Below are 22,916 nucleotides of genomic sequence, written 5' to 3' on the forward strand. Positions count from 1 at the left end.
TGGTGACCCTCCCATGCAACTCTACCTCAACAGATCACACATTTCATTTGGATTACATAAAATCTCAAATAGAGTACCCAGGGGGATCAGCAAAAGGTCACCAGATGCCATCCAAAATGTCTGCCAGCCTTGGCAGCCAATCAGTGGCTCCAATTCCCAACCATGTGCCAACTATCCTCTAGAGTAGACTCCCGGGACTGTGAGAGCACAGGGACTGGGGATCTAATTTTCATTTTTGTAAAATGTTCTTATTGAAAGTCATAAGAAATCATCAGCGCTATCAGGGTCTTCCCTCTCTTCTTATTTTTTAGAAAGATGTTAAACATAACATAGCAATTCGGGTGGGAATACACCTGAAATATCACTGTAAATGAAATATTATGGTATCTGAAGGACAAAGTCTGTGATAAAATATGTTGCAAATGTTATTGTTAAAAATCTGTGAGGGTTTCTAACATTGTGCTTTTTTTGGTTTTTGGTTTTGGTTTTTTTGTTGTTGTTGTTTGTTTGTTTTTTTGTTTTTTGTTTTTTGTTTTTGTTTGTTTGTTTGTTTGTTTTTTGTTTTTTGAGCTATGGGGATATTACAAAAGAGATTTAGTTTCCAGAAAGATATTAAAATGATGTTAATTCTACTCCTATATCTATACATAAACAAATCACTGCTCCATCACTAGTGACATCACAAATGTATACATTACCACACTTTAATCCAGACTCATATGCCTCCAAAGCCTGTGTGCCTCAATTTCACACCTATAATTTACAAACTATTCATAATTAAACAATAGGGTTTTAAATCTTGTCTTTAAAATATGAATGCAAATTTTAGTGAAAACAAACCTAACCTAGAGTGGTTTCTATTCCACATCCTAAGCTCTTGTCTTTGTAGAACATCAAAGTGCTCATTCAGCCTATGTTTATACTTCCCAAAGACAGAGATGCTACAATCACAAAGAAGCTCAACTCTTTATAACTTTGAGCTCTGTTCTGGCAGTAATGAAAATTGTAAATTTATGTGCTCAACCCATTTATACTATAGTTTTTTTGGAGAATATAGCAGCTTTCTCAAATGACTCTGATTGTGAAAGATATAAATTAGTAACTAGTTCAACCAGTGATTGTTCTTTGATGTGATTTTCTTTTAAATCGTAAATGACATCTCAATATCTCTGCTCTCCTGAAAGCTCTATTTATCATTTACAGTTGTGTATCTTGTGTACCACAGACCTTGACTTCTGTTTGTGTTTTGAGTATATATTATTACCTCCTTTTTCTGATGGTAGTAAACATCTATTCAAGATAGCCATTGTATTAAGACTATATTATTAAGAGAGAATATACAAAAACAACAGCAAAACAATCAACAAACAAACTAATTAATTAATTAATTAAAGAGAAAAATATTCTAGGAAAAAATGGATCAATTTATTCTTGGGAAACCTATGAACTTGTGAAAAAACTATGAAACAGGTTCATATTCATGTACCAAAGAGTTCAAGGCAATCACAAACAACTAGTAAGACATTGTACTAAAATTTTTAAAAAGGCTAACAACCAAGATCACAACCAGAAAGGCTGTAGAAATGGTTTAGTTAGTGAGCACTTGTCATATATGCCCTATGTTCATTCAATCCCAGTCTAGAAAGAAAAGACACCATGGCACTTTGCCTAGTGTTCAGAGGCCCTGACAAATGGCAATTTAGCGTTGTTTCTTATGGGTTTCCACCATCAAAAGTACTTCCCCCATCACCCAGGTCTATAATAGATTCCTTTTTCTCATGAGTTCTAGAGCTTGCTTAACTAATAAGGATCCCAAAGTTCAAGTACATAGGTTTTGCTAGATTTCAGCAACGGGAACTGTGAACAGATGGAAAAACCCCTAATGTATCCTGATACTTTGTTACTTGATAATCATAATAAATGCAAGCTCTAGGAATTGCCAAGTTGAAAAGCAAAGTGATTAGTATAAAATCAACTTCTCAATAATACAATTAGTTTTATGGAAAATTTCTGAACATTGCAACAGGGTTTTCCCAGGTGAATTATTTTTCTTTGGCCTCTTTGAAATAAATAACTGTGAGAGGCTTGAGATTTTGTGTCATTTCTACTTGCTTTATCTCAAATTTGGCTATTGAAAATTAAAGTAGAATGTTCAACTGAACAGCCTCTTCAGAAATTATCTCTTCACATTAGGGTACTGTGTCTGAGTGAGGTCTTCTAACTACACTGAAAGAATATAGGTTCGTTCTGTAGCATACCCTAGATCAGTAGGTCTCAACGTGTGGGTTGTGACCCCCACAGAGATTGCATATCAGAGATCATGCATAACAGATGTTTACATTATGATTCCTAAGAGTAACAAAATTACAGTTATGAAGTAGAAATGAAATAATTTGTGATTCGGGGTCTCCACAACATGAAGAACTGTTTTAAAGCATCACAGCATTCTGAAGGTTGAGAACCACTGTCCTAGATGCTACGCATGGTTTTATGGAGTGAGAACAGTAACCATTGCCCATTATTTGTCTGATTGAATTAGACTAAATCAGTGATATGTGAAGAAATCATGGATTTACTAGTATACTATGCAAATATAAACTTGGGTTATCAAGCTTTTAGCTGGATATATGATATCATCATGCAAACCCGTCATATTCTTGCACAGATACTTTTGTTCTCTTTAGGTTTTTTTTTTTAAAGATGAAATCACATCCTGATTATTTTAAATCTCTGGTTTACAATACAATGTGGAAAAATTTACATATCAATGCTTTAATTTCTGTAGTACATTAAATATTTAATAGTTTTTCACATTGTCAATATGCAAGAGTTTAACCTATCCTGTACCATTACAATTTACTTTGTCACAAACTTTTTTATTTATTTGCATACTCTGTTCTATGAAATATATTTATATGACATTCTCTTGCCTAACCAACTGGCCAGGTAGACTCTGTTAGCAACTACCTCTGACTTTGGATGGGTAGCTTTGAATGGTTCTCTCCCTGCAAATTGCCTCAGTCTTCCTGTACCCCTGAACTAAAGGCCACTTCCTTCATTATGGTGGCTAGTGCTACAGAAGGCTCCATTTAGTTTCAGTAGCATTCATCTTGTAATCTTTTCAGACCTAATGTTGGTAGCCGCTTTGCAGATGTTGACCAATCATCCTTGTGCTACACATCAAAGTTCTCTTACTCTGATTCCCTATCCCTGCAACTATTCCCATTATAACTAAAACTTCCTTATTGTGGATGGTAAATGTGCAAATCCTACAGGTATCTAGCCTTACAACTTGTGAAAATCTATGAAATTAACGGTTGCATTCAGCAATGACTATTCCAACAGGATTGAACCATAAATATAGCACTTAGGCCAGTTATTGGTTGGTTGGTTGATTGACTGAAGCACTGGCTTTATTGAATTCATATTAGGAGTCCATTGGTCATGTGGGCCTCCATGAGTGTGCTGATCTTTTCCACATTTCTTTTTGCCTGCCTCTCAAACCTAATGAGCTTCTTCTTTCTTCTTCTTTTTCTTTTCTTCTTCTTCTTCTTCTTCTTCTTCTTCTTCTTCTTCTTCTTCTTCTTCTTCTTCTTCTTCTTCTTCTTCTTCTTCTTCTTCTTCTTTTCTCCTTCTCCTTCTCCTTCTTCTTCCTCCTCCTCCTCCTCTTCCTCTTCCCTCTTCCTCTTCTTCCTCCTCCTCTTCCTCCTCCTCCCCTCCTCCCCCTACTCCTCCTCCTCTTCCTTCTCTTCCTTTTTCTTCTTCCAATAGTGGATCTTGGCTTTTTCCCTATTTCTTTTCAGAGTGCCTGAAATATCACTGCCTGATATTTTTACCTAACCTCATGAGTTTGATGCCCCAGGTAAGCAAATTTTCTGGTAGATTTCAGCCACACTAGATTTGTTGTCATAGTGTAGAGGTATGCTACTGAGTTATTCCTGCGCAGCTTGCCCTTGATTGGTCTCATGGACCAGCCTTTCAGAATGAGTCAATAAATTCTGCTCCAGTCTTGGAAGTGGTAGAGGCCTTATGAAGGGTTGATGCCCAACTGCTTTCAGAGAAAGGTTAAGTTCTTTAATGTGTTTCTGTAGAAATTTCCAAAAATATTGATACCCTTGCAGAGCCTAACCATTACCTTCCAGCCCAGGGGTACATGCTTTGTTACAATGGCCAACAGGTTGTTCAAAAGTGGAAGTGGCTATCCAGTACTAGAACTTGCCACTCTGCCAACTTCAGCAGCTTCCCAAGAAAGGAGTACATGTATAATTATATTTTTAGTGCTAGGAATATGTGGTGGTTACTTTGCTACAAGCTAGAGTTGTTTGGAAGAAGGGGGTCACAAGAAGGAAAATACCCTCACTAGATTGGTCTATGGTTAATTTTTAATTTTTATTGATGATTGGTGGGGGAAAGCATTGCCACACCTGGACTGGTGGTCTTGCCTATAAGAAAGAAGGTTGAGCAAGCCACAAGGAGCAAGCAAGTAAGCAGCACTCCTTCGTGGCCTCTATATCACCTTCTTCCTTCAGTTTCCTGCCATACTTGTATTCCTGCCCTGACTTCTTTCAGACATGAAGTGTGACCTGAGAAGCATATGGTCTTATAAACTCTTTACTTCCCAAGTGTTTATGGGTTTGGTGCTTTAGTCCAGCAAGAAAAAACAAAAACAAACAAACAAACAAAAAACCAAAAAACAACAACAAAAAAAAACCAACTAAGACAGAATCTGATTCCATGCTTTGATTATACTGAGGTATATATACATGTCTAAGGTTTTTGATGAGCACATACTTTAAATACACCTCCATATTCTCTAAGCCTTATCAACTCTGAGCATTTTCATTTTAAACGTGTTTTTAATTTGATTTATAAAAATAATACCTCATTGCTGTATATATTTCTTCTAATATCATGCAGTCTAAAATTTCCCCATATCAGCTGTTCACTTCTTCTTTTGTGAATTGCCTGTCTGGGTCTGTTGTCAAATTCTACATAGGATTGCTCATATTTACCTTATTCTCTTGCAATAGCTCTGTGCATGCTAAAAGGGTTATTTTTCCCTAGGAAATGAGTTACAGTCATTTCAAATAGTGCTTGGTCTCTGAGTTTAAAGCTTTCCTTCTATAGTTTTTTTTTTTTTTTCTGAAACACAGAATTTTAAATGATAAATTGACAACTTTTACCATACAGTCCCAGTAGTTGGGATCAGTGAGTACACGTTTTCCTTGTTGTTGCACAGAATGTCATAAGCTGAAGATTTCTGCTTGTGCTTTCTACTATGTGCATGCATTAACAACAACAGTATTTTAGGTATCATTGTACTTCTCACGATCCTTCAGATAAGCCCAAAGCCAAACAGAAGGAATCAATAAAACCCATAGAGACAGTTAATACTGACAACTAGGCAGGATCTAGAATCAGCTAGGAGACTAGCTGCCGTGCATGCCTATAAGAGTTTCAAAATTGGATGAACTGAGAGGGAAGACCCAGCAAAGCTGCCTGGACTGGAGTTATGGGCTGAGTAAGGAGAAAGCAAACTGAGACCCAGAGTGCTCTGTCCTCCTCACTGTGGATGCAGTGTGACCAGCTGCCTCATGCTTCTGCTGCAGACCTTCTGACTGAGACCCAAAGTAAACCTTTTCATCCTTGACCTGCTTCTTGTTGCATGTCTCATCACAGCAAAGAGAAATTTACCTTATATAGCCACTGTAGGTGAAAAGAAGCAGCTAAATGCAGTATAAAAGGCTTAGGGCAGAATGATTTTAGCATATTCATCACTTTGAACATGTGTCAATGGACACAACAGCATTTGCTCTAATGTTCAGTTGGTTTTCTTTTAAAGGTTTATCTATTTTTAATTTGTGTGCATGAGTGTTTGACACGCATGTATATATGTGTACCACCTGTGTGCCTAGAGCCCTTGAAAGTCATCAGAGGGTGCCAGACCTCCTGGAGTTATAGATAATGGCAAACTGCCATATGGGGACCTGAGTCCTCTGCCAAAGCAACAAGGGCTCTAAATCAGCCCTCAACTGTGCATTTTAGAAAATTATGGGTGATAGTTATTCTTCCTATATTCCCTTTCTCGCTTGATATTTCCTTCTCCCCTAGTATTCAAAATTGAACTATGAGTCTGGCACATTCTAGATAACTATTCTACCATCAGGTTTTCATTTCAGTCCTGTAATATTCCAACCCATCTACACATCTCAGAACAAACTTTATTCAGGGTTTATCAATAAGCTACAACTTCTCTTTCCTAGATTATACTTACAGTGCCTGAAATGGTCTAATTTTTCCTCTGTCACTCCGTTTATCTATCCATGAGCAGCCAGAACCATGCTTTGGAAAGTGTAAATGTGATATATTCTCTGTTCCTCTCAATTTTTCAGTAGATTCTCATGCTACAGAAAGAGTTCACGCCATGGCTCACACAGAGTCTAGCCTGAGCTTGTTGGCCTCTCTGATCTCACACATTTTTTTGGTGTTGTGTTGTTGCTGTTTTGCTCTGTGAATTCAATTTAGTGGCCTTCTCGTTTGTTGCAGTTGCTAGGAAGTCCAATTGTCTGATATCTGAACTTTGACATGGAAATTTGCAACATATTTTTCAGAACAGAAAGAGAATTCACACATCTTTACACTAAAGTGGAGTCTAGTAGGACCATGGCTGCTGGAACACTGGTAGGGTCAGCTCAGGTCCTCTTACTGTCTGATGTGCTGTGGTCATTATTATGCCTGACCCTGCTCTGTTTCCACAGAGACACAGGCAAATGTTACCTGTCCAGAAAGGCCTTTTGAGAGTTCTTTTTGTATCATTGTAATCTTTTCCTGTTTTTCTCATTATCCTGTCCCCATCTGAGTGGTCACTGCTGGCTGTGTCTTCTAGCACTAATACTCTGAGTACTCTACTGCATCCCCAAGGCTCAGTTATCAGAAAGTGCTCACTTATACCTGTGGAGAGCATAGTGATGGCATCTCAGATAATACACTAATTTCTAAATCTATTGAAACTTTAAACAGCTTGAAAAAAAACATATAAAATGTATTATTGTGAATGACTTCAGAGGACTAAAAGTGACAAAACTTTGTTCTCTAAGAGAGTTCTATGAGAAAACACCAGAGAAAACATGGACTTATAATAATAAGGTAAATTGTTATAAGTGTGTACAATCCTTCCCCTTAAAACTTTGCAGACAGCCTACCCAGTGTCTAATACTGCTCTACTGATAACACAGTATCTAAATAACAAAAGGACTTTTTACTGGCCTTTGACATTGGAAGCAATTATAGAAGTCAACTTTATTTACTGGAAGGAATTTCTTAGAATATGCACATTTCAATTCTATTCATGAATTTATCAATTTGCTATCAATTTAACAACACTTATTATAACTCTGTGCTAAGAATCTTCTCTCATACTCCCTGCTGCCTTCATCTTTAGTGTGCTGGGGTTCCTTGTACATTGTATCTAGAATCAAGTACAGTCCTGCCTTGAGTATTGACTACAAAGGGGGAACACATCTTTCTGAGTACCTTAGTGTATGCTCAGCACAAACACAGAAACCAAAGCATTTAACTCATGTAACCATGACCATGCACACTTACCCAAGGAGAAACCTGGTATGTACCATGTTGATTTGGTTGTAAGCATATTTTCTTGCCAAGGTCCCTCGGCAATCTGCTACCTGCATCTTTACTAGGATGGGTACCTGGTTTCCCTTGATTTTGTGTTAGAAAGTATCACACACAAAGCCTCCCCACATCCAGAAGGTAGAACACCTAACAACAATTATTCTGATGTTTGTTCATTTTAGTTTTAATATGATCTGTGCCCTCCAAAACTCAGGTTGGAGTTTGTTCTCCATTGTGAGACATTTAACCAAGGTGAACATTTAACCAAGCTATTATTTTTAGAGTGGGAGCTTTACGAAGGTTTTCTGACTAAATAAAATTCTAGAGTAGAATCAACCATGTGATAGACTCATGGGATTTGAAAAGAAGAATAGAAAGCACAGACAAAATAAATATCATGCCCACACTTTTTAACTGTCATGCATTCCTGCACCACTTTAAGACTGCCAAAAGGAAAGCCATCATCAAATGCAACCTCCCTCAACCCTGGACCTCCAGAACCATGGGCACAAATACGCCTGCTTTGGTCAGATGTATCTGGTCTGTGGGACTGTTCTGTTAGCAAAAGCAAAATGAAAAAAGCAGGATATCACCTACCTCAATAGTATGCCTTGTATCAGGCCATTGTGAGAAAGATGATTCATCAGAATTGACAGTAGCACATCTTTTCATTCCTTTCATTTGGGGCCCATAGTCCCAGCAGTAAGAGGCTGGACTATATAATTGAATTTGCTTTTATCTGCTTTTTGTCAAGATGCCCTGATCCTTGGAAATCACTGCTTTCATGTTTAGTCCTTAAAATTGTTTGGCTACAATTTGTCCAGGGGTTGTTCACCAGCCGCTCGATGTCATCCCCCATTTCTACCCTCTCTTATTTGGAGATGAGATAAAGGCATATCTTCCTTTCAAAGAGCTATCAAAGACTATTCAGGAATCCCGAGAAACATCTGCATGCTATTTGAAAGCTTGAGATCTCAGGCCTGAAGTCCTTTAAAGCAAGGAAACATTGTTAGATCTTTACTTTACTTGGCAACTGTGTTACTCTAATTCACTTACTCAGCTTTCAACATATAGAGGACTTTGTACTTTGTGCCTAGGATACATTTTTGTTCACAGGACTTCACAATTAAGGGGAGAGGCAGAGATATAGGAAGTCTCAACACAATAAAATCTCATAACACTCAGGGATGTTATGGGAGCTATCAGGTACAGTAGATTTGTATTTTAGAAGGATCCTTCAGGCCATGGTGAAGAATGGGGATTTTCACACTAGAATGTGTAGGAGACAATAGGGAATCCATTTAAAAAGCAATTTTTGCTTAGTCCATCTGTAGAGAGGGCTTGGGATCTCCTCAGGTGCAATGAATGTTGGTTGTTCATGCATGACACTGTAAAAGCTTCATACAGTCTACTAGGGGACAAGAAAGGCAGAGGCAAAGAGTTGACTTGGAAGGCTTGGATAGAATCTTAAAGGGAAATGATGACAGTACAAACCACAGAAAATTTGCTTCATTCTTCAAAGCACATAGATTAAGTTTCTTTGAGAAAGGTGATTATATTAAATAGGTCTTGGGTATATATATATATTTAAGTAATAATGGAAGTAGAAAAGAGGAGTGGTGACATATGCTACAATCTTACGTTTAACAGCTTCCCTTAGTTACCTTATTTGTGGCACAGATGGGTGGTGGTTATGGGGTGAATTGTGTCACCATTGAGATTACTATGTTTAAGTCCCAAATCTTACACCTCACACACACACACACACACACACACACAAAGAGAGAGAGAGAGAGAGAGAGAGAGAGAGAGAGAGAGAGAGAGAGAGAGAGAGTTTAATATATTATAATATACTTATATATTTATATACTGGGCCTAAAATCCAGTTGACTAGCATATTTATAAAAAGAGGCATTTGAATTTGAATACAGGTACAAACATGGAAAAGTCACATAGTACCAAAACTCTAATGATAAGCAAGAGATCATAGGGCATATGGAAATCCTCTTCTGGTTCCTCTAGAGGGAATTCTGCTAGATGCTTCCCTGAGTGTTAGATCTCTAGCAGCCACAGCTGTGAAGAAATAAATTCTGTAGTTTCTGGCACATTGACAGAGTAACAAGCTCATACACAGTTCTACATCTTCAAGTTTGAGGTAATACTTCCTCTTCAATCTTAGCTAAAGGTGCTGCCAATTCTTTTCATTATTCTTTTGCTTCAGTCTTTCACTCAGGCTTTCCTTTTGATGACACCCCCCTTTGTTATTTAGTTAAACTTCTTATGCAGATTTTTTTACTAACTAGTTCAACTTAAAGACACAACCTTTCCAGATTTAGCAGCCCTGAGTTAAGTCATTTGGAGACTTAGGGGACATGATAGCTGTTGATCTCCTTTACCTCAGCAACAAGTAGTCTGTTGACAACTGTTCACTTTCCACCTGCAGAAGAGGATTCTAACAAAGCATGTTAATTGCCTATGGCAGTCAAGCAACAACAGCAGGAAGTTCACAGAAAACCCTGCCTCACTATAAAATAATACCACGTTTATAGTGTTTCGTGAGCAAGAACTGTGGCTTTTACTTCACAATTTACTTAATGAACAATTTACTCCCTTACTATTTAAATTAAGCAAGGATTTGTTCTCAGTTTCCTTTTAGAAACAAACTACACTTGGCATTCTTAAAACAAGAGGCTTTGAATGGGATGGAGATAGTCAGCTTTATGAAGAGAAACGTGAGGTGTGGTGGTGGTGTGTATTCCTGGTAGAAGTATGCTCCATTGCGTATTATCTTTGCTTTTCATACAGTGACAGAAGACTGGTAAAGATCTTGAAATGGTCATTTATCTCATCATAGTTTTTTCATCTATAAAATAGAACATAATCTGCTTCTTAGGCATAGAATATAAATGAAATGACAACCTTGTCATAGGATGGTATATGGCTTTCATTAAACACTTTGTATTCCTGAAAGGATATACTTCAACAATAGCAAATCACTTATTAGATACATAGATATCCTGGGCACTGCAAAATGCCCGCATACTTTTAATCCTGTCAACCTACTATACGGGTGTCTTTAAATTCCTGCTTTATAGATTAGAATAGAAGACCAGACATATCACTACATTTTTTTCAATGTCAACTGACCAGGAAGAAACAGGTCTATGACTAAAACTCCCATCACTCTGCTCTGCAAAGATCTCAAAATCATGGACCCCATCCTGCCTTGCTCACTTGCTAGTCTATGCACACATGACTGATGACAACCTTCATGTTGGATTTACTCTGGGTGACAATGCTGGAAGTGAAGCAGCAAGACAATTGATGCTGCGTATCCGTTTGGATGACAATGGTCCTAGGACCTTCATTCAGTGACTCTGCTTCAGTTTGTCTTACGTTGGACTCCAGATGTTTGTTTTTAAGTATGCTTTGGGTGATTGTCTTGACTTTAATAAGCATTACTTCCCACACAATGCTCAACGACACAATAGCAGAAAGAAGCAAGTAAATTATCTTTGGAGAAAAAGGCAACTAGCTACCAACTTTCTGGAAGAAAATAGGTCTAATTGGCATTCTTTTCTTTTCATCACAACTAAAAGTCTAGAGGAAAGAGCTTGCATGTTCTTCTGTGCCAAGTACCTAGTAACTTTGAAGATGTCTTAATGACCTTCCTCAAACATGCTGGCATTAATGGAACAGAGAAAACACATGTTGGCTGAGCTCTGAGAAGTTTGCTCAGAGAAGGAGCAAATGTAAAAAGAACAAGGGAAAGCCTTATAAACTGTGATTCATTATTAATCCCACCCTTGTAATTCACAACAAATTGACTAAAAGTCTGCTTCCCTATCTTCCTCTCACCACCAAATTACTGCATTTGGTGGATTACAAACTTGACTAGGAGAAGCAGCAATACTCCATTAATATTTATAAGTGTCATAATGTGCATATTACCAATCTATTTGGAAAATCAGCCCAAGTAATTAAAGAGAATTGGGGAATTATAACGATGAAAGTATTAGAAAAATTGTTCAGGGAGTTATCAACACTGTTTTATTTCTACTTTTACATTTTAATGGCTTAATTTAGTAAAGATGGCACTTTTAAAAGTTCTTGGTTTAAAAAAAAATCATTATTATCTAAAAAACACAGTCATTTTTCAGAGAAGAAACTTACTTCATTGGCTTTTCTATGAAGTAACGAAAGTGTTTACTTCCAACAATTTTCACTATCATTTCCGGCATTGGCACTGAACTTTGCGAGGTCTTCCAAGGTGAAGACATGGTCCCTCTCCAAATCTTGTCAGATCCTTAGAGAAGGAAAATAAACCAGTCCAAGTAGTTATAGATTTATCATCAACAATAACGCCAAGACCTACTGGCACCATTCTTTTGGAGGGATTAGATAGACTACTTTAGTATAGTGACTAAATTAAAGATATTTGAAAAAATCAAGAACAGTATGACCATGACATCCCATGATTTTTCCTAAAAGGTGAAGATAAAATCCTTATGTGAAGAGTATAGCATCCTTGTTCTTTGAGAAGTCAAAACTACAAGTCTGAAAATCCTTGTTAAAATAGCTTCCCTCCATCTTTTCCAAATCATTCAGCTGCTTCATTACAGCTAGTTTTTATCCAGTTTAGACATAAGCAATTGATTCTAAATGCTTTTTGGAGAGGTCTCACATTCTTACTAGCGAGTGGGTGGTAGAAGCCACTATTCTATGTACAACTGTACATATGCTTCTCTACTATTAAATTGCAGGGCCTAGGAAGATTGGGTATAAAGGGTGTCACCCTATACTCATTTAACACTCCCAATAAAATTACCTATTACATCTTTAAAATTACATTCAGTGTGTGTGTGTGTGTGTGTGTGTGTGTGTGTGTGTGTGTGTGTATGTGTATCTAATTCAGAGAAAAACTTGCTGCAATCAGTTTTCTGCTTCTCCAATGTGTGTTCTAGGAAGGATTCTCAGGTTGAAAGGCTAAACCATCTCCACAGCCAGGGTGGGAGATACTCTTAATAAACATGGCCATCTTGCTTTACCAGTGAGGGGAGTGGTATGCGTAGCTAGATCTCAAAATCTGAGAAGAACTGCAAAGAAAGCATGCTGAGTCCTTGGGAGACTACATCTTTCTGGTTTCAGAGCCTGGGATGGGACTGTCCTGAGGCCAGAGCAGAAAGCCAGGCTTTAGTAGAACACTTGAAAATTGGATACTCAGCTCTTATACTCCTTTTCCCCATTTGTGAATTCAAGGGTGATTGCTGTTATGCTCAGACTTTCTGTGAATGCAGAATACAAAGTGATTGAAGAAGCTCTGTATATTGAAAGAGGGATGTATTCTCTCCAGTCTGTACCCACAGCTACCAACTCTGCAAATGAAAACCAGCTTGAGATAACTCCTGGGTGTTTAAACTGGAGGGACTCTAGGTGAACCTGACTGACCCCTTCTTTGCAGAGAGTTGGAGAGGCCTCTAGAACGTACTCTTCTTTAAACACTGGCTTTACAGATGGGAAATTAAACTCTAGAGAGGGTATGCTGCCTCACCAAGGAATTCCAGGTGGGAGGAGGAAGCAGAAGGCAGAGGTATTTCTAGTGTTCTGTTCTGATAGCAGGGACCTTCCCATGATTTCAGTTCACTTAGTGTGGACAGCACTAACACCCCAGAAGAGACCTCATCCTGCCCACCGCAGGCTCTTTGAAGCTATAGGGGTGGAAAGCCAACCAAGGATTTGAGACCATCTTGTCCTACTTGCCCCGCAGTGGGGCATCAGCCTTGAGACCATCCCCAGGAGGGATCAGAGGGGCAAGCAGTCTTACCGCCAAAGTGGCACTTCCTACCCAGGGAGTTCAGGAGCTTGCGACTGCTTCAGTCTAAAAAGCAACCCAGAACACTGGGTGTGGAGTTCAGGAATCCAGCCAATCACAGAGCCAGCTCGCGGTTGGGGCATTACAACCCTGTTGCTAAGGACGCAGAAGTTGTTGCTGGGCGGAAACTAGATTTCCCCTCACCATGGTTAGCAGGTCTTAAGGGCTGAGGGGAGAGGCCAGGTGTCCCAGGATATGGCTGCTGACTGCAGGGGGGTGTCTGTTTTGAGTTCTGTGCTGAAGGATCCTTCTGCCATTCCAGAAGTCAATCTTGCTCACCTGTAGGCTGCCCTGCTCTTCTACTAAGACCTCCTTCTACTTTTAAAAACTGGGTGGGTGGGTGGGTGGGTGGGGGAACACCCTCATAAAAGCAGAGGGAGGGGAGGACTTCGGAGGAGGGACTAGAAAGGTGATAACATTTGAAATAAAGAATATATCTAAAACAAAACAAAGCTAAAACAAAACAAAACAACAAAAAACTTGCTGGAACTGGAATCTTTAGGCTAACCCACACTTCTAAATGCATGGCTTTAGGTAAACATTATCTTTGCTCCAGGAATGCTTCCTGCTGTAGATTGGCAGAAAAGGAGACCAAACAAAAAACATGATTTTGCTGGCATTAAATAAGAATACACCACGTATTGATGTTGTAACTCAGTTGACAGAGTGCTTGCCTAGCATGCGTGAAGATCTGGATTCAGTCCCGAGTACAAAGACCTGGGCTTGATCCTCCACTCCGCATGAAGCAGATGTGATGGTGAGTGGCTATAGGCCAAGCCCTCAGAGGACAGGACCAGAAGTCAAAGGTCCTTCTTGATCACTTATTCCAGGTCAGCCTGGGCTACATGAGATTCTGTTACAAAATAAATAAAAATAAAGAAACTAATAGAACTCTAAAAATAACCTTCTATGTCATCTATGTGCCAGATATCTTATTTAAACTAGGGAAGTATCTATTATTGACAACGGTCAGCTAAGTGTTTTACTTTTGTTTTAAGGGGAAAGAAAATAAAGTTTAGATATTGAGAAATTACCAAGAGCCCAGAAAGCAAGTGGAAGGGCTCAGGTATCTCAGACTCTCCTCTCGTCTTGTCTCAAATATCTATTCAGATCTAGAGGACCATGGTTTGCATATTCTATTCTCAATGCAGATCTCTCAACTCCAGCTTAAATCCTATAATTTTTTGGTGACCAATTTCCTAGGGTGGAGGTTCTCAATCTTCCTAATGCATCAAAACTTTATTACACCTCCTCATGTTGTTTTGACACACTCCCCAACCATAGAATTATTCCTTTACTACTTCATAACTCTAATTTTGCTACTATTATGAATTCTAATGTAAATTTTTCATATACAGGATATCTGATATGTGATACCTGTGAAAAGGTCACTTGAACTCAAGGGGCTCTTGAACCATAGGTTGAAAATAACTGCTCTAATGTCTAGTGAACCCAGTGCAGTTTAATTTTACTCAGTATAACTCAGTATATCTATCCTCCTAGATAACTTTTCCATCCAACTCAGATTTCTAGGTTCTCTATACTATGTTTACAGATTGTAAATGTGAATCATAACACTTTAAGTTGACTCCAGAATGATATCATTGTTCCAGCTCCAACATCCAAGGACCCCTCTTCAGTCCCTGACTTTGCTGTGTTTGCAGTTTTGCTGCAGCCTCTGCTGCCAGTTGTACTCAGAAGGATGGCCTTGATTGAGAGCCTCCCTCTCTGGGTGGCAAGAGACACAGACACACATCATGATACAGAGTGACATGGGAGCAAGAGGAAAGGGCAACTCCCTCTCCCACCTGCAGCTCTGTTTTCACACAGCCTTCCAGAGGCCCAACTCTGAAAGGGTCTCCCCTCTACTAATGTCTCAGAGATCATCAGCCCCAGAGACCCATGGTTTTCAGATTCTGTTCTCAGGATAGATTTCTCTCTCTTTCTCTCTCTCTCTCCAGAATCTGCAATTTTGGTTTGCACAAACCTCTGGGGAGTCGACCACCCACTGGGATTAGAGTCACTCACTGTAATTTCCCAGCTTCCTGGATAAGTTTTCCATCCTACCCTTTCTCTGAGATGCTTTTTTCCCAATCCAAGTAATCTTTGTGAGGTTGTCACTTACATTGTTCCTCTAACACTATTACATTGTTCCTAGGACTGGTCAGACTACTGATCAACAGGCTATGGAAAACAAAGAGGCTGAACACTGGTGGAGCTACCAGTGGGGATAGGTGTTGAGATTCCCAGTGCATGTTATATCTGTGGAAAACTGGTTAATAGAGAGAGGCAGAGCTGAAAATGTTCCAAGTAGAAAGCAGAGGGCAGCACAGAGCCTGAATCCAGCTGTACCTGATGGGGTTTAGTGATCTCAGACACAGGTGTAAACAATTGCCCTTTTACTGACGATATTTCTAGATGAACCATCATTAATATTTACCCTTAAAAATCACTATTGGTTTTCCTGAAGGTTCAGATTCTTCTTAAAGTGTAGATGTGGGACACAGTTAACCCATTGGATGTAAACTCTGCTAATTCCCGGTGAACCTTAAAGGAACCATAAGTTATGTCCTCTGACTTTTGCTTGACTGTAGATTTAACAATGCCAATTTCAACTAATGACCTTCAGAGGATTTATTCAGCCCTGAAACCACCTTGATTGTCTTTAGATGAAATATGATATGTTTTCAAAACCAAGGGGACTTCTCCTTTGCCACTTCTGAGCCCATGAACTGCCATTTAACTAGTCCATTAAGTGGAGACAACTAATAATGGCTGTTTCAGGGCTGCGCCCCAGGCACCTGGAAACATCCTCAAACAGGAAATAGGCTGACAATAGACTATGCATTTACTTGTAACAATGAAAATAACACAGTGGATATTTATTATGTGCCAGGAACTTGTTAAGAGCTTTACCATCAACACTCCATGTAACAGTCATAACAACTTTACAAGAACTATTTATTCTCCTGTTTTAAAGAAGAAGCTGAACTTAGCAAAGACACCTTGCTTGTGGAATGTAGGTGGGAAGTCAGGAATGTAAGGAAAGTCCAGGTGTTCCTGATGCCAGGAATAGTCAGCCTTTCCCCACAATTCCTTTGTGAAGTCTAGTTGTTGTCATTATAATCCTGAGTGTTAGTGTGTTCCTATTGCCATTGTAATCATTAGCATTCCTGTTGGTGGTCTTTTGAGGTTTCATCTCTTTCAGCATTGCAGGGGATACAGCGATTCTGAAACAGGACTGTGGATTTTCATCTCTCACTCTGCTTTATGAAATGACATAACCAAGAAACACCTCCCCTGTGGTTTATATTAAACAAGGCAAAACAAGAGGCTCTGCAGTAAATGTCTCCCTAAGATTAAATACTGTGGTTAAAACCACCTTCCCTGGATTCAGCAGCTTTAGATTATGAGTCACCAGAGAAAGATTCCACAGAAACGCCTCCTTCCAATAGGCAGCTCTCTCTTTTTTCCCCCCAAAGAAAGATGAATTGCTGTAATAAGAAAACGAAAGAGTGCCCCCTTCCCAAATGTCAGAATGTTCCATTACCATCAAAACAGGGGAGGGAAGGGAAAAATGGGTTCCAATGCTTTTCTTTGGTCCATATAACTCAAAGTAGAATGAGTGCATAAACAGGAAGGGGGAAAAAAAACAGCTCTTTGAACAGCTTAATCAGAGATCTATAAAAATGAGGCATTTTGTAGTGAAGTCCCTGACCAACAGGGAGTACATCAATACCAAGTTATATTGGAAAAAAATTGTGGATTGTACTGTTTAGTTCCTTTCTTTACTCCTTCCCTGCTTTCTCCCTTTCCCTTTTCTTTATCCTCTTTCCCTTTCCCTCCATCCTTTAATTCTTCTCTTCCTTCCCCCATCCTACCTTCCACCCTCTTTCTTTTCTAAAGGAGACAATTGTCTATGTTGGTAAGGGGGCATCAGCTGATAGGACAAAGCGCAGCAGGCTTGTTTTAGAACAGAACAGAGAGTAGTGAAACCTATTCCTCCTCTAAGTGCTCTCTCAACTCTAAAAGAAGACTGTAGCATGCTTACTAGATGGACAAACTTTGGATGCTGCAGTACCAAAGTGTCACAAAATGAGTAAATTCAGTAACAGGAATATGTCCTTGTCCAAGTCTGGAGGCCAGCAGTCTGTGGTGGCAAGACTGGTTCTCTCAGTAGAAAATGCCACTTAGCTAGCTACTGACAGTTTGCTGGCCATTCTGGCATTTCTTTCTTGACTTGTAGATAAACTTGTGGATCACAAGATGTTCTTCTTTTGTATATGTGTGAGTGCACATTTTTCCTCTTTACAAGGACACAGGTGATAGTGGAGGTAGGCTCTAATCGCCCTGTGATTTCGTCTTCTCCTGTGTTACTATCCTTTTTCTATACAGTATCACAGTGGGAGATACTGAAGGGTAGGTTAGCGCTTGTATTCACAGATACAGGGACACACAAATCAACATTGAACAAGCTCAGAAGCCTGATTTGTGCTTAGCATGGTTCTGTTGCTACTTCACACAAACTACCTTTGCTTTTCTGTGATCTGATTTCTTAGATAATACTAATTACATAAATATGAGGACACAATGTTTAAAAGACTCTAAGAAAACTGTTGGTACATGTGCAAGGTTGCTGTCATTATATTTGCCTCCTGGATGTTCTTTATTGAGGCCTTTTTGTTTGGCTCCTAAGCCCTTATGTCTATGTATAGTATTTCTCTTCTTAGTCAATTGCTGGCACATGCAGTTACATGCTACCAGGGGGATGACTGCATTCCTTTGTGGACTCTGTTTGCTGAGAAACAGCAAAGCTTCCTCATGCCTCAATTCCTGGCTTGTAAGGTTAGCTAAGATTTGATTCTGTGAGAAAATGTGCCACAATGTCTCATGAACTGACTGACCCACTCTACTCAGTGAACCAGCAGTTTTAATAAAAATGCTTTTCCCATCATGATTACGGCTCTAGTAATTTACCCCTGCTCAGCAGCATTTTACTTTTCTTAAAGAAATAATTAAACTTTTTCTGTAACAATTTCGTCAATTCATCCATGCATAAGAAGTCATTGTGATTACGTTCTTTTCCTACTTTTGCTTGACCCCCTCCCATCTTATTCAAACTCCCAACAACCAATCCATTTTGCAAATTCACAAGTTTCTGTTGTGTTTTGTTTTACCTACCTAGCTTTGGCCAACTAGTCTATCTTCTTTAAACTATTTTTTTTTCAAATAGAAATTACTATTGTTATTAGAGACAGGTTCTCACTGTGTAGCCCTGGCTGGTTTGGAACTCACTATTTAGACCAGGCTTGAACTCACAGAGATTCACCTATCTCTGCCTCCCAGGTGTGATTGCTGTGAATAAAAGCAGACACAACTACACCTAGTTATATAACTTACATTTTTAAGCAAGATACTAGGTGTCCATGTGATTTTGTCATATAGCATTTGTTTGACCTTTTAGAGTAAAAATTAATGTGGTCAGCATAGATCCAAGACCATCAAAATCAATCAACTTTTTTTTTATTAGAAAAAGATATATAATGCAGAATCAAATAAAGTTGTCGCTTGAACCTTTAGCCAGGGGTTCTATGGTTCGGAAGTCTGATGAACCTGCCAGGAGTTGAATAACTTTCCCATGGTCTTGCTAACCGGAAGTGGTTCAACTATGACGCAGTGTCATCTCCATTGAACTAGATAGCTTATACTTCCTCCCCAGAGCATTATGTTTGTAAACTATAAAGAGCAATAATCGAGGCAGAGGAAAAGGAACAAGAAAAATCCCAAGAATTAACTACACAACTGACCGCTTCCTCTGCTGTGGATTGTCAGGAAAGTTCCTTGTTTTTATGTTTTAAAATATTTATACAGAATCTGTGCTTAGACTGAACACACCCCTCTACCCCTTCACATGTTGAACAATCTCCTCCCTCTCCAGGTGACAGTCTTGGGATCTGAGGCTCTGCAGAAGGAGTTGGTGGCTCAAGAGGCCTAAATGACTGTAACTCAGAGCAAGTCTGAGCTCTGATTCTGAGGCCAGAAGCTTTGGGTTCAGGTGGGGCTCTGCCACACCCATGGCCATTTGTACTTAATATTCTAACCTGCTAATAGTGGACTTCAGCCATTACTCCTTCATTCTTTTATAGAACAGCATTTGTTACTGTAAACCAATATTTACCAAGTAAAGATATTCTTTGGAAAGTTTTATATACTAACCAATACAGTAATCATCTTTAGAGTAGGAAGTCTTGTCTACACTGAAGGAAAGAGTTACACGGAGAAATTAAACACCTCGTACAAGACGGCAGTTGTACTGACTCTCTTTGTATGATAATTGTCTTTTTTTTTCCTGGTTTTTTGAGACAGGTTTTCTCTGTATAGCCCTGCATGGTCATTGTCTTGACATCCCTGGGAAGACAACATACACAGGTAATGCATGGCCATTTTACATCATGGGTATGGGTGTATTTTATATCTCTATGATGGTACTCGTATTTGTCAGTTAAAGCTTCTTACTGCAGTCTGGGTGTGATAATAAATTCATGAATACTTGGGTAATGCAAGAAAGCTGGATCTATTTCCTAATACTACTTCAGGGTCTGAAGGAAGGACATGTGTGCATATTTAAGACTTTTCAATACCTAAAATACCTATCATTCATCAAGCATAACTTTCTGTGGGAGAAACAGAATGTGGTCTAGCAAAAGGATGTCTCTTGATAACACTTCAAAGTGGTCTGAGTTGACTTTTGCTATGAAACTGACTGGTAAAAAAAAGACCTATCAAACATATAGTGACCATTATTTTAAGACATTATAATGAATTGTTGAGGATACAGTGGTAAATCAAACTTTAGTACCCCTCTCTGGGTAGGAGAAATAAAAACATATCTACAAATTAATACTACATGGGATGTTAGATAAGAAATGGGCACAAGAAATAAATAATAAAAATGGGAAGACAAGAAAATTGCTTCAAAATAATGACACAAGGGAAGATTTTATTGAGTTAACATATAAGCTGTCTTTAAAAGGTAACAATTGCCAGTTAAAAAGAAAAGAGAAAATAAATCCGTGGGAATAACAAAATAAAAAGAGTGTGATATGGTCAAGGAACACTCTGTTTTCATTTGGAGAACTGGGAAGGGTATTGACTATTCTGAATATTGTATTATGATGTATATATTTATTTTAATTAGAGAAGATACATATGCATATTTCATATATGAGTGAAATAATCTATTGTGTTATTCAAAACAAAACAAATCTCATATGCTAACATTTATTACCTACATCTCAGTGCTTATAGAAATGACAGTCAAGCCTGCAAGATGACTCAGCACATAACGGTCTGATGAACTTAGTTTAATCCCTTGGAACCATATGGTGAAGGAGAGAACTAGTTTCCAGAAGTTGTCCTCTGAATTACACACACACACACACACACACACACACGCTCGCGCACAAATGCACATGCATGTATACACTGAATATAATAGAAAAAGTGAATGAAAGTCGAGTTTTCATTCACATAATGTGTAGACACTTCTGTAGGACAGAATGTCCTTGATGTGTTGGTTCAAATATCTGGTCCAAGTAGATTATGCAGCATCTTCTCTCATGTTTCCTTGACATCTGTAAAAAGAGAAAAAAAATGTTGAAGAGTTACCTAACTTAAGAAAACATTTTTTGTTTTATAAAAAACATATGCACTGCTTCTGCTTGCAGTACAGTGGTTAAAATAAGTGAATCTTGCCTCCCTAATGACAAAAGAGGGAAATTGATAAGTAGTTTTGCATGTAGCTGGAAAGAGAGAAGTGTTTAATGATGAGTTCCCTTGTCTACATACTTCACTTGTATACAATTCGTTATGGTTCTGAACAAGTTTGTGTTTGCAAACAGAATATAGATATGCAAGATTTTTAAGAGGCTCTTAATAGGATTTTCCCATCTGTTGCATTTACTACTTTCAAATAAAGGAAATGCTGTTTACTGTTTATATCTACTCACAGCACATATCAAAAAAAGTTACCTACTTATGTCTGTTATTCTTCGTGTTATTATCTCTAGAGGGGTGTGAATTGGTGTGCATTGCATGTGATGTGGGCTTTGCTGATACACAGTTGACATCTCCTTTGGATTCAGCTGCAAGATTCATCCCTAACCATGAGCTTTCCTGTCACAGCAGGCTGCAAGGCAATACAGTGCTTGAAAAATAAAGTCCTTCAGGCAAACCTTATATGCCCCAGTACAGGGGAACACCAGGGCCAAAAAGTGGGAATGGGTGGGTAGGAGAGTGGGGGGGGGGTATGGGGGACTTTTGGGATAGCATTGGAAATGTAATTGAGGAAAATACGTAATAAAAATATATTTAAAAAAAGAAAAATAAAGTCCTTGTGTACAATGTGGACACACATTCATATGTACATAGCCTCTGCTGTCTGGTAGTTCGCTATATTACCTCAAAATACTTTGATTTTTCTAGTTGATAAAACAGAGTTGACATGCTTTAACCAATTGGCAGACAAAATGAAAGGAGAAAATAAAAAAAGAGGGACTTAGGGGATCAGAAAAGATGATCTAGGAATCTAATTCTATGAACTAACTGCATTGTGAGCTTGAGTGTCAGTTTCTTAAATTGTCATTGATAACAATAGCATTGTTGTATAACATGTTATGTAAAACTGAGAATCTGGTGTGTGCCAAGTGTTTTACACATGTTTGACTTTCTTGTCTTCATGCTTAACCCTTCCTCTCTCTCCCATCCTTCTTCTCTATTTCCCTCTCTGATAGTGGTAGTAGGGGCTTGTGTTTTTGACACAATCTAAAGGACTGACATAAGGACTTAAACATATTTTCAAAAGTAGCAAGAAAATTTTATGTAAAAGAAAAGAAAGAATACAGGTCAGATATACACTGTTAAGATTGACAGTTGGGCCACCTGAATGAAGATCTTCAAAGATCCTGATTTTATTTTTAACTCCTTTTTATGAGATTCAAGAGTATGAGTTTGTGTGATAGAAGAGGTCAGATTATCATTTTATATAGTACATGTCCTTCCCATAATGCACCTGATTATAATCATATGCATACTCAATTATTCATAGCTATAAGATGGTAAATGGGAGGTGTCTGTAAATGGAATTATAAATTCTTGCTTACCCATATAAAAGACACACAGTCCACGTATTTTATTTATAAACTGTAAGCCTAGATCAGACAGATTTTGGAGCTATTCTAACTAACATCCTAACCATACGTCCCTTGTTAGTTGCTGTTTCTCATGGCCATGTGCTCATGGTCCATCTCCTATCATGGCAGCTTCCTCCTCTCTCTTTCTGTCCTTTCTTCTTTCGCCTTTCTCTACCTGCAACCCAAGCCAGGTAACTGAAAACTTGCCTACCTCTTTTTAT

General features: G+C 38.5%; 1 protein-coding gene and 1 long non-coding RNA gene across 4 annotated transcripts in view; one reads left to right on the forward strand and one right to left on the reverse strand.

The window, feature by feature from the left end:
• The window catches only part of Gm12695 (predicted gene 12695), a 63,250-nt gene extending 49,668 nt beyond the window's left edge, over positions 1-13,582 (reverse strand). Inside the window, exons 1-2 of one of the 2 annotated variants that reach the window (NM_001081284.2) lie at positions 13,457-13,502; positions 11,806-11,938 (exon numbers count right to left, since the gene is read on the reverse strand). In NM_001081284.2, the coding sequence (NP_001074753.1) occupies positions 11,806-11,912 (107 nt within the window). In that variant the 5' untranslated portion in view covers positions 11,913-11,938; positions 13,457-13,502. Of the gene's footprint in view, positions 1-11,805; positions 11,939-13,456 lie in introns of both variants that reach the window. The other variant, XM_006503262.1, reaches the window with a different exon arrangement.
• Positions 13,583-14,068: 486 nt separating this feature from the next.
• On the forward strand, positions 14,069-21,651 carry Gm34053. Of its 2 annotated transcripts, XR_376432.3 has the most exons (4): positions 14,069-14,261; positions 19,443-19,559; positions 19,871-19,933; positions 21,574-21,651. It is a non-coding gene; the product is annotated as a predicted gene, 34053 (long non-coding RNA). The 2 variants fall into 2 exon arrangements; XR_376433.3 differs by lacking the exon at positions 19,443-19,559.
• The last annotated feature ends 1,265 nt before the right edge of the window (positions 21,652-22,916 follow it).

This window comes from Mus musculus, chromosome 4, assembly GCF_000001635.26.
Source record: "Mus musculus strain C57BL/6J chromosome 4, GRCm38.p6 C57BL/6J".
Lineage (NCBI taxonomy): Eukaryota > Metazoa > Chordata > Mammalia > Rodentia > Muridae > Mus > Mus musculus.